Consider the following 12,558-nt stretch of genomic DNA (forward strand, 5'->3'; position numbering starts at 1 on the left):
TACACATATTTGGTATCACCACGTTCAGAATCGCCCGATCTATCAATATAAAAAAAAAATTAATCCGATCGGCAAACGGCGTAACGAGAAAAAAATTCTAAACGCCAGAATTACGTTTTTTGGTCGATGCAACATTGCAGTAAAATGCAATAAAGGGCGATCAAAACATCAGATCTACCCCAAAATGGTATCAATAAAAACCTCAGCTTGGCGCACAAAAAATAAGCCCTCACTGGCCCCAGATCCCGAAAAATGGAGACGCTACGGGTCTTGGAAAATGGCGCCATTTTTTTTTTTTTTTTTTTAAGCAAGCTTTGGAATTATTTTTCACCACTTAAATAAAAAAGAGCCTGTACATATTTGGTGTCTACAAACTCGTAATGACCTGGAGAATAATAATGGCATGTCAATTTTAGCATTCAGTGAATGTGGTAAAAAAAGATAAAAAAAAAAAAAAAAAAACATCTGTGGTATTGCACTTTTTCTGCAATTTTACCACACTTGGAATTTTTTTCCCATTTTCCCGTACACGATATGGTAAAACCAGTAATGTCGTTCAAAAGTACAACTTGTCCCGCAAAAAATAAGCCCTCACACGGCCATATTGACCAAAAAATAAAACCGCTATGGCTCTGGGAACAAGGGAAGCAAAAAAAGAAAATGCTAAAATGGAAAATCCCAGGGTTGCGAAGGGGTTAAGAGGGAGGGAGCGCGCGCCCTAAGCACAGAGCCCAGGAAGCTGTGCGCAGAGCGTGCCGCAGCAGCAGGGGAGCTGGAGGACGCCGGACATGGACCGCGGCAATGAGGGGAACGGCGTCTCTGCCCGGCTGGAGGCAGAGATGCCGATGCTACATTGGATTAACAAATCTAAATGTCTGGCTTTAGATTTTAGGCTTCACAGGAACCTATCGGTTATTTCACAGCACAGGCAGCTCGATTCAGTACATGACTACGTAATTGCTGTCAGGTATGTTTCCTTATAAAATGCTACAGCGTTTCAGAGAAAACATAGTTTGAAGAGCCATTCAGGGACTATAGGGAGAGATTAGGCTAGTCTGACGAGGCCCACATTTGGCTTCTCCCCGCACCGCTCTAGTTAGTTGACAGGTCCCGATGTACACATGTGGGAGAGATTTGTTGGTCAAATAAACCAGTACATGGTGAAGCCGGTTGGGTGTGACACTGAACTAGTTTTATCTATCCCTATAATTCCTGACTAGGGATGAGTGGACCTGTCGAAGTTCGGGTTCTGGTACCCAACTGAACTTTAGTCCAAAGTTCGGTACTAGAACTGTACCTGAACTTGACCCTGAACCCGAACCCCATGGAGAAATTTGGAACTGGAAAATTAAAGTCTCTCACTCTCTCCTCCCGGGAGAAGTCTGTGTCCGGTATGAACCCCAAACTTCAAACTATGCTTTCTCTGAAACACTGCAACGTTTGTGCAGAGATTTGTGCTGCGGTTTCCTTCTTGCCCGTGGTTTGGACTGCATCAATCGACTGACAGATTGTCTTTAAATTACATATTTTGATTTCTCAAGTGTGAAATATGTGCTTACTAAACCATCCTTGTTTGCCACTTGCTACATTATCTTAACAACTTGTCAAGTTGTGATTGTAAAGACCAAAAATGAATAAAAATCCGATTGAACACACTAATTAATAACTGTTTTTAGTTTTTTTTTGTATGTCTAAATGAATAAGGTCTAACGCCAGTTGAACTTGTCTTTTACATTACCTTCGATACCTCTACTTTCACTATAGACTTTGACTAGTCCTCATGGTTTACCATTATAAATACATTTTAGGGTCGAGTTGTTTGATTTCTTAACCTTTTCTTTTCTTTTCTTTTTTATTCAGACACACATTTCCAGGCTCCCTCCGGGTGCGGTGGCTGGCCAGTCTGTCGCCATTGAAGGAGGTGTGTGTAGGTTAGAGAGCCCACACAGCTGAACATGACTCTTCCCTGGGCCACCAGCTGCTTCTTCCTCACAGATGACACACTCATCATACTACAGAAGCTCTCGTCATTGCACAATATATAACCCGTACAGCATGCAGCTGTGTATCCTGTATTCCTCTCGTGCCACAGTGAAAGCTTCTTCTGATAATATTGTGCTTACTTCCAGTAGGCTGCTTCAACCTCTCCGTAGATATTGGACCTTGTGTTAGTTTGATGTACCCCTTCTCCTAATGATTTATTATGTTTCCAGAGTATAGTGTTTGTTTTTGATGATCTTGTTCTCTGATATTTTACTCGTTTCCTGGTTATATTTTCCTTGAAATTCCAAGTGGTTTTGGAGTAATTCTGTATCCCTTTGACATCCCTTCCTGACTGTCGTATAAGTAAGTGTGCTCAGTGCAGATGGGAAGTTGGCTCAAATAATTTTCTTATTTTTTACATAACCTAGGATGGGTCAATGTAATTTATTTTTTCAGGTTTGTTTTTTTTTTTGCATTTAATTTATTAATTATCTGCAAAATGTTATTTCTTATAGAATATTAGTCACTATATTTTCTTGCCATTAAAAGTAATGTATGACTGTGTCCTTGTTTAAACAGCGTCAGTCTTGTCCATCGGCCATGTCTGGTATTTCAGCTCAGCCCCCTTCAAGTAAATGAGGCTAAAACTTCAATATTAGAAATTCCCTGTAGATAAGAGACGCTGTTTCAGCAAGGAAGCAGCTATATTCTTTTATTACAGTCTCTTTAAGTGACAGTCTGAATTTATTTTATTTATGGGGTATATGGAGACATATTTATGGTATGCACATATAATGTTATAGTAAACTTAAGGCAAAGGAAATATACACAATAATTTCACATAGACATAGAGCTTAATGGAAACATATACCAACTATATATGAGTTTACGTTATACTTATAGATGGGCTTCCAAGCAAAACGATGATCCAATATAACATATATTTGCTAGTGCTGCTGGTCAATGGTTCAACTCTTGTCCAATGATGTTTCTTGCAAATGAAAATGTACTGTAGTAAGACTACAAAGTATATAGAAGTCTATGTACTGTAAACTGAATATTATTGCGCGGTTCTTTAAGTATATTTTCTATGACTGCAAATAAAGTCAAGTATTACTATACACTTTCTTTGGCTCTGAGCATTTTTTCACTGATATTTTTTAGAAGTAGTCTCGGCAAAGAATGACTGTTCACACCAAGTACAGGCGCCCGGTGCACCATGGCGGGCCCAATTATTTAAGCGCACATCTCCTTCTGCTTGTTTTCCCTCTATCGCCACCCTTCTCTGGCTCTAAAAAGTGAGAGCTGTCAATCAAACACGGGGGAGGTGGAGGTTGGGGGAAAACAAACACTTAAATTCTGTGCTGATTGACTCCTTTTAAATAAGTTCTACTGAGATATCTGTTTTTTTTGTTTTTTGTTTTTTTTTTACTTTTCTGATGACACCAAACTATGTAGGATATTAAAATCTGACCTTGACATTATAATATTGCAGAACGATCTGGATAAGATGTCTGAATGGGCAAACACTTGGCAGATGAGGTTTAATGTAGATAAATGTAGAGTAATGCACCTAAGACGGAGTAATCCTATTGCATCATACACATTAAATGGGAGTATACTCGGGACTACAGAACAGGAGAAGGACCTGGGTATTCTGGTTACAAGTAAGCTGAGCAGCAGTACTCATTGTCAAGCAGCAGCCGCAAAAGCAAACAAGATTATAGGATGTATAAAAAGAGAGAGAAAATTCCGCGATCCCAACGTATTGTTACCCCTTTATAAATCATTGGTGAGGCCACATCTAGAATATGGGATCCAGTTTTGGGCTCCACATTTTAAAAAGGATATTCAGAAGTTAGTCAGTTCAAAGGCAGCAACTAGATTATTACCAGAGATGGAAGGCCTCTCATATGATGAGAGGTTAAAAAGTTGAGCTTGTTTAGCTTACAAAAAAGATGTCTCAGTGGAGATCTCATTTACATGTATAAATAAATATATGTGTGGTCAGCACAAGGGACTGGCACATGATTTATTCCTTCCAAAGACCATACTAAGGACCAGGGGGCACTCATAATGGGTGGCAGAAAGGCGATTCCGGCAGCTGAATAGGAAAGAGTTCTTTACAGTTAGAGCAGTCAAACTGTGAATTGCCCTACCACAAGAGGTAGTATTGGCAGAAACAAGAACTGCTTTAAAAAAAGGGCAGGATGCTTTCTTCAATACACATAAGATTGTGGTTTATAGTTAATTTAGTGACAAAATATACAATTTGTGAAGGAAGGTTGATCTTGATGGACCTAGCTCTGTTTTCAACCTATGTAACTCTGCAATGCAACATTCCTCTGCTATTCTTGTGCTACCATTTACCTTCCCTGTAAGGTGTGTTCTTGAACAGTCTGATGGTGTCCAATTACTGCTGACTGTGCCAATCTGGGTAGGGACTTAACTTGAATGACAAGTGAAATGGTAAAGCCCAGATGTTAGTTTACTCATACATTTCCAGGAGGGATAACAGACAGGTGGTACAACATGCAGTTCAAAGAAAGGTTGCTCCAAAATTGATATTTTATAGAGAATACCAGGATTTACTAAAACAGTCAGGAGCGTTGACAGGTCCTCTTTACCTACGAATTTCCCAAGACAGCCTAGAGAACAGCCTTAGGTTATTAATGGTTGTCTGAGGTATGTTTTGCCACGCCGAATGCATTTGGGCTAATCATAAAGATCCACTATTAGTAGCTACTTGTGTAATTGCCAACCAATAACATTCGGGATGTGCTCAATCTGACACAAGTACAGAGACACTGCAGGCTATGGTAGCATGTTTAGGCATCTCACACTGTATTGAAAAATGGCTCCTGGGACACTTTAGAGAAATGGCCATACCACTAGTTCCATGACCAAATCAATGTAACACTGAGCTGTTTGCGTACCTGGAATTAAGACTAAGGGGTCCGGCTACTATTATGCCACCCAGCCACATAAGTAGAACCAATGAAGGCCTCATCATGGCAATGTCCTGATGGTCTCCAGACTAATCTCGGGCTAACATTGCAACCCAGAGAAAAGCCGGATTTTGGTAAGAACTTACCTGTAAAATCCTTTTCAGCGAAGGAAGGAAGGGAGACACAGATTCTCTACTTCGTGGAGCCCCATAGGATAGTCACCTCAGATTGGAAAAAGATGACCGGCCCCTCCAGTATATAGGCTCCTCCTACTCCCATGTTCATCAGTCCGTACACAAGCTAAGGAAGAGCAGACCAACCAGCAGAACAACATATCCCCTTCTGAAATTTCAGAAATGAGAGAAAACAGGTTATGTAATAGAAACACACAGTCTTAGGCATATCCCATTGGACCTGACAACTGTGTAGAGCTGGCGAAACGAAGGAGAGCCGTAGAGCGCTAAACCCAGTCCAGAAGATCGACATCAGGAAGGAGACGCGCTGCATCTAGAAACACAAAAAAACACTTCTGCCATGGGAGGGTGCTGTGTCTCCCTTCCTTCCTTCGCTGAAAAGGATTTTACAGGTAAGTTCTTACCAAAATCCGGCTTTCAGCAGCAGAAGGGAAGGAAGGGAGACACAGATTCTCTACTTCGTGGGACGTCCTAAAGCAGTACCTACTTAAGGGTGGGAAATAGAGGCAGAAGCTTCCATACCCCAAAACTTGGGCAAGAGCGCAAACCGCGCTAAATAACGGAAAACTAAGTAAAGGGATAACTTAAATTACCGCCGCCTGCAGGACCCTGCGTCCCAGGGCCGCATCGGCTGAAGCACTTACGTCCACCTTATAAAACTTAGTAAAGGTGTGACCGGAGCGCCAGGTGGCCGCCCGGCAGAGCTGCCCGGCAGAGCTGCGCTGCCGAGGCCCCCTGACGAAAAGCTCACGATGAGCCAATGGCTCTCGTGGAATGAGCTTTAACTTTAACCGGACAAGGCTCGCCCTTGAGCCGGTACGCTTCCAGGATTGCTGAACGGATCCACCGAGCTATCGTGTCTTTGGAAGCACGTTGACCACGCTGACGACCTGCCGGAATTATAAAAAGAGAGTCCGACTTCCGAAAATCTTGGGTGATCGTAAGATAGAACTTCAATGCCCGCACTAAGTCCAACGAGTGCAAGGCCCGCTCCCTTGGATTCTTAGGTCCTGGACAAAGAGAAGGCAACACAATGTCCTGATTAATGTGGAATTGTGACACTACCTTAGGCAAAAAATCTTCACGAGTACGAAGCACCACGCGATCCGGAAAAAATTCCAGAAAAGGAGGTGAGCAGGAAAGTGCTGCCAATTCTGATACCCTTCTCAAAGAGATGACTGCCACCAAGAAGGCCACCTTCCAAGAAAGTAGTGAAAGTTTAGCAGAATCCATAGGCTCAAAAGGCCTATGCTGAAGGGCTTCCAGGACTAGATTAAGCCGTCATGGAGCCACAACTGCCCTCCGTGGCGGAAACTGACGTGCGACTCCGCGAAAAAAAGAGCGCACATCCCTGCGAGAGGCAATAGCCTTCCTAAAAAGTGCGGAAAGTGCAGATACCTGTCCCCGCACCGTACTAACTGCCAAACCCCTGGCCAGACTAGATTGCAGAAAGGCCAAGAAGTTGGGGATGGAAAAAACCCTCGGGTTTCTTGAGGATCCAGAACACCATGAATAGAAAGACTCCCAAGTTCTGTGATAAATCCTGGACGTAGCTGGACTCCGGGCCGCCCGCAAGGTAGCAATGACCTCGGACGAAAAAACGCGATGGGTCAAGATCTCGGTCTCAAGAGCCACGCCGTCAAACGAAGGGACCTCAGGTCCGGATGACGAATGGGTCCCTGAGTGAGCAAGTCCGGGCGAAGGGGCAGCGGAAACGGAGGTGCCGCCTGAAGAGACACCAGCGTCGAATACCATGTCCTCCGCGGCCAGTCTGGTGCTGTCAGAATTATTGATACCCTTTCGAGTTTGATCCGTCGGATCACCTGAGGTAGTAAGGATATCGGCGGAAACACATAGATCAGCTTGAACTGACCCCACGGGGCCACTAGAGCATCCAACACCTCCGGGTCCCTGTACCTGGACATGAACGTCGGAACCCTGGCGTTCAGCCTGGATGCCATCAAGTCCACCTGAGGAATCCCCCAACGGGAACACAGCAGAGAAAACACTTCATTCCCCAGGGTCCACTTGCTCGCGACTGAGGAAGTCCGCCGAGATATTCAACACCCCTGGAATGTGAATTGCAGAGATTGCTGGAACTTTGGACTCGGCCCAGACCAGGATCCGAGAGACCTCCGACATGAGACTGGAACTCCTCGTCCCGCCTTGGTGGTTGATGTACGCGACAGCCGTAGCATTGTCCGACTGGATCCGGACCGGTAGACCGCTCAATAAGACCGTCCAATGTTGGAGGCAGAGAAATATTGCTCTCAACTCCAAAATGTTGATCGGGAGAGACGACTCCTTTGGCGACCAGACTCCCTGAATCCAGAGGTCGTTCCAAACTCCCCCCAGCCTGTCCGGCTGGCATCGGTTGTCACCACCGACCATCTTGGAGGAAGGAAGGATTTCCCCACGGATAGAGTCTCCGGACGTAACCACCATCCAAGAGATTCTCGCACCCTGCGGGAGATAATGACCGAGCGATCCAGAGAAGTTAGCGATCGATCCCAATGGGTCAGAATAAGGCTCTGGAGATCCCGGGAATGAAATTGTGCAAATTGTACTGCTTCTATAGTTGCCACCATTTGACCCAGAATGTGCATGCATTCCCGAAGGGACATTGACAGCGCCGACCTCATAGCCTGGACCAGAAGACGAAGGTTCGTCTGTTTGACAGGAGGCAGGGACACAACTGCCCGAACAGTATCGAACTGCATCCCCAGGAAAAGAATGGACTGTGCTGGCTCCAATGACGATTTCTTCCAATTGATCAGCCACCCGAAGTCCATCAGGTACTGAAGGGAGATATCGCGAGCCACTATTGCCTCCTCCGCTGTGGGTGACACTATGAACAGGTCGTCCAGGTAGGGGAGGATCGTAACCCCCTGTCTTCGAAGAAGCGCCATGAGAGGAGCCAGAATTTTTGTAAAAACCCTGGGAGCTGAGGCCAACCCGAAAGGCAGGGCCACAAACTGGTAATGGGTTTGACCTATAGCGAAACGCAAGAAACGCTGGTGAGCCCTGCCGATAGGGATATGCAAATAGGCGTCGCGGATGTCTATGGACACCAAGAAATCGTACTGCGACAGGGTCGCTATCACCGATCGGAGAGACTCCATGCGGAACTTTCGTGTCCGGACATAAATATTCAAATCCCTGAGATCCAGCACCGGACGAAATTTGTCCTCCTTTTTGGGGACCACAGAAAGGTTGGAATAAAAACTCTTTCCCTGGTCTTCCGGAGGAACCTGAACCACCACACCCTGCTGTAGGAGAGAGTCGACCTCCTGAAACAGTGCGGCAGCCAGTCTTGGCACGGATGGAATGCCCGTCAGACGAAACCTGTCTGGAGGCAGCGAATGAAACTCTATGAAATAGCCTGCCGACATAACCCGTGTCACCCAGGCGTCTGCTATGTGGGATGCCCAGATCGACCCGAATTGTAGCAGATGACCTCCCACCCGAGAGCCCTCGGGGGGATCCCTGGCGTCAGTCAGCCTTAGCGGACTTTTTATCAACCTCCCGTCTGTCCTGACGGGACCGTTGCTTCCAAGGAGTACAAGATTTCTGGGCGGATCTGCCGGAGGATGAGGGACGACCCAATCTCCAAGAAGGCTGACTGAATCGTCCCCTGGCCCGAAAGGACCGAAGACCTCTGCCGGGCCCTGTCCTGCTGGCTGTGGATGCCACTGCCTTTTTCCCAGGCAGAGTAACATCCTTAGCTTTAGCTTTGGCAATTAGTTCCGAAAGATCTGAACCAAAGAGGTGACCGCCCTTATATGCCAGACTAAGCAATCCCTGTTTGGATACTGCATCCCCGGTCCACTGTTTAAGCCACAGAGCTCTTCTAATCATGACTGCCGAAGCCTGAGCCCTGGACAGAATTGAAGCAGTGTCCAGTACTGCATCTCTGCCATAACACATAGCTTCTTCCATTCGCTGAAAAAGCTTTTCCACTTCTGAACGCGAAGTCCCATCCTGCCACGCCGCACGCAGCTGATCCAACCACCGCAGAGAAGCCTCACCGGCCCACATGGCCCCCAAGGCCGCTCGGAAACCATGACCCGCGGCTTCATAGATGGATTTCGCCGCTGACTCCGATCTTCTGTCCAAAGGATCCTGAAGAATGGATCTCCCTTTAACAGGAAGCAGGGAAGACTTGGTCAGCTGAGACAGAGATATATCCACTTCAGGAGAGGGAACCCAATTAGTAACCATCTCCTTGGCACAGGGATATAGGGCATCAAAAAAACGCGTTCCTCGGAAGCGTTTATCCGGACACTGACGCTCCTTCTCCACCACTTCGTTAAGTTCCTCATGCGCAGGTAATGTAGAACGAACACGGCGCGTCTTCTGATACAGACGGCCCGACCTAGACGGTCTTGTCGGCTCTTCAGACAGCTCTAATACTTCCCGCATGTCCTTAATAAGCCCATCTACGCGACCAGAAAGAGAAACAGAGCGATCCTGTTGATCCTCCTCTTCGGCCTCAGAAATTTCATCAACCGAATCTGTTGGTGAATCCGAAGCCTCTGATGCGCTCTGCGAGGGAGACAACGCCACCATAGTCTTGCGGCGCTTTTTACCTCGTGGCATTGGGTGTGATCTAGCTGACACCCACTGTCCCAGGAGACTAGAGAGACTAGCAATGGAGCGAGTGAGCGCCTCCACCTTAACATCACTGAGCGTTGAACTTGATGTAGAAGGCCTGAGTGTATCAGAGGCGTGCGACTGAACCTGAAACGGATCAGGAGACCGATCCGCACTCCCAGGCCCCTGATCCGACATGCCACCCACACCAGATGCCAGGATGTACAACAAGGATGGCAAAAAAGTGTGAAAGCTGCACAGCCTGTTTTCAAAACTCACTTTTTTCTTTTTTTTTTTTATATATATGCGACAGCCTCTGAAGGGTTAAAGCTCACCCTTAGAAAAGAGCTATCCCAGAAAGGCCGAGCAAAAAATCAATAGGGGGAAACTCCCTTAAACACCATGTGTTTCCCCTAAAGTTCCACTTTTTCAGAAGGGGTTAACATCACAGCAACTATAATACTACACAGCCTAAAAGGTCAGTGAAGTAAATAGCTTTAGGAGAGAAAGCGGCAGTGCTCCTGAGGACTCCAAATAGGTAGCCTGGAGAGACAGCACTGACAAAGAACCCCTGCCAGAGGCAGAGGGGACTCACCGGTACTGCGGCGACCGCTCCTCCTAAGTGTGTGGACGGACGTGGAGCAGAGAGCAGGAGGCGCCGCTGGACGCCGGAGGGAGAAGCAGGGACCGCCAGCGCACGCTCAACCAAGCGCTTCCTGCCTAAGTAATGACGGCAGGAAGCCAGGAGACGCTAGGCCACGCCCCCGCTAGGCCACGCCCCCCGCCTTATTCAAACAACAAAAATGAGGGCAGAAAACTTCCTACCTCTATGAAGGCAGGAAGCAAGTCAATAAAAGCAGAAAACGCGCGCCAATACAGGGAGCTTCCTGCCTCAATGAAGGCAGGAAGCAAAAACGAAAAAGCATGCGCAAAATAAAAATAAAAATTACTGGCCTCCGTCTCTGCTCCCCAGTCAAGGCAGCGTCTGAAATAGACAAGAAACACACAGGCAGTACACTTGCCGTAGCCGTCAAACGTCAAAGATACTCTTTAGACCAAAGAGCACTTACCCGGCTGAACACCACAGGGATCCTCAGGGAAGTGTGGCGCCATGGCCCTTTGCTCCCCCCCTATGGCGGAGCACGCAGGGACCCTCTCAGATGTGTGGTGTGCGCCTCCGCCAGGGAGCGCCCTGTATCCCCCGGGGCCGGCAGGCGTAAGTGGGAACCTCCTCAAGGGGTACACAGAGCTGCCAGGGGAGGGTCAGGGGTCTCAGCAGCGCCGAGACCCCCAGAGTCCTCTAGACCACGGGGGGTCCAGGACTCGCTGGATATAAAATAACAACTCTTCTGAGGAGCTGCCGAAGCAGCGACTATCCTCTGAGACCTCAGATAAAAAGACTGATGAACATGGGAGTAGGAGGAGCCTATATACTGGAGGGGCCGGTCGTCTTTTTCCAATCTGAGGTGACTATCCTATGGGGCTCCACGAAGTAGAGAATCTGTGTCTCCCTTCCTTCCCTTCTGCTGCTGAAAGTGGGACTCCACTGAAGAAGATACACTTTCATTCTTAGCCTCCAGTCTTCATCTAGAGAGCACATGGGCAATGCAATGAAACCGCCTTCACAATGGAACGTCACATTGGTCCTGCTCCCAGCTGTGCTGGTAACTCATCAGCACATCATGATCAGTGATTGACAGCAGCATCTATATGGTTAAACAGAAGCGGTCAATGCTAGCTATGGCCGCTGATGTTATAGACAGATGCTGGCTGTATCAGCCTCATGTGGAGCAGGCTAAACTCCTGAGCATGCTCATTACATGTTGACCCTGGTGCCAATGTACTGGTACATCCATATGTGCCAAAGGGGGTTTCACATTGCCACTTCTAATCAACTAATACTTCATCTTTCTAGAAATCCTATAATTTGGAACTTTTCATTGAACGATACACTGTTTACCAATCTAATAAAGAATAACAGACCACTGTGAAATATTTTCAGAATTTGGAGGCCAAGCCAACATTAAAATCTTTGTCATGATATCTGTTTTGGTCGGGAATATAGTGGCGTGTCATGTAGGTAAATAACGGATAGTTTACACTAGCATATAATTGTTTGAATGCTGTAATGCAGCACTATGCTCACGACTAGTAAACTATGTCCAATAAGTGATGTCACAATTCTCGTCCTATAGAACCAAACATTGTCCACTATATTAACACACACAGGTAGTCTGAAGTGTTTGTTTAATGTTCAATCCCATAAATTATACTATTCATTTTGAATACATGAATTCATAAAGCATTATCCAATCATTTCCATTTATCCAGTACAAAGAAAACTGGATCAAATTGGCGATAAAATGTTCAATAATTTTACTGTTTTATATAAACATTGACATTTGCAATAATAACAATATTACACAAATAGTTAGGTCCAGAAATATTTGGACCGTGACAAGTTTTGGAATTTTAGCTGTTTACCAAAACGTATTCAAGATTAAGCTTTTATTGATTATATAACTTTAAGTGCGGACTCTCAGCTTTAATTTTTAAGTATTCACATCCTAATTGGAGTAAGAGTTTAGGAATTACAGCTTTTATACATAGCTGCCTCTTTTTGAAGAGACCAAAAGTAATTGAACAAGTATCTCAAAAGTTATTTAATGGACTCCATGGGCTATTCCTTCATTAATCCATAATCCTTTAAGCAGGTAAAGGGTCTGCAGCTGATTCCAGGTGTGGCATTTGCATTAGGAAACTGTTTCTGTGAGCCCACAACATGCTTTCAAAGGAGCTCTCAATGGAAAAAGAAACAAACCATCATTAGGTTGAAAAGA

At 46.0% G+C, this 12,558-nt stretch overlaps 1 protein-coding gene across 2 annotated transcripts in view; it reads left to right on the forward strand.

Moving 5' to 3' along the window:
• TASP1 (taspase 1) overlaps positions 1–3,074 on the forward strand; it is a 143,941-nt gene extending 140,867 nt beyond the window's left edge. For both annotated transcript variants that reach the window (XM_073672211.1, XM_073672212.1), the window contains one exon: positions 1,861–3,074. In XM_073672211.1, coding sequence (XP_073528312.1) covers positions 1,861–1,953 — 93 coding nt within the window. In that variant the 3' untranslated portion in view covers positions 1,954–3,074. The remainder of the gene's footprint in view (positions 1–1,860) is intronic.
• The last annotated feature ends 9,484 nt before the right edge of the window (positions 3,075–12,558 follow it).

This window comes from Phyllobates terribilis, unplaced genomic scaffold, assembly GCF_046119375.1.
Source record: "Phyllobates terribilis strain yellow unplaced genomic scaffold, ASM4611937v1 Scaffold_3__8_contigs__length_932513732, whole genome shotgun sequence".
Lineage (NCBI taxonomy): Eukaryota > Metazoa > Chordata > Amphibia > Anura > Dendrobatidae > Phyllobates > Phyllobates terribilis.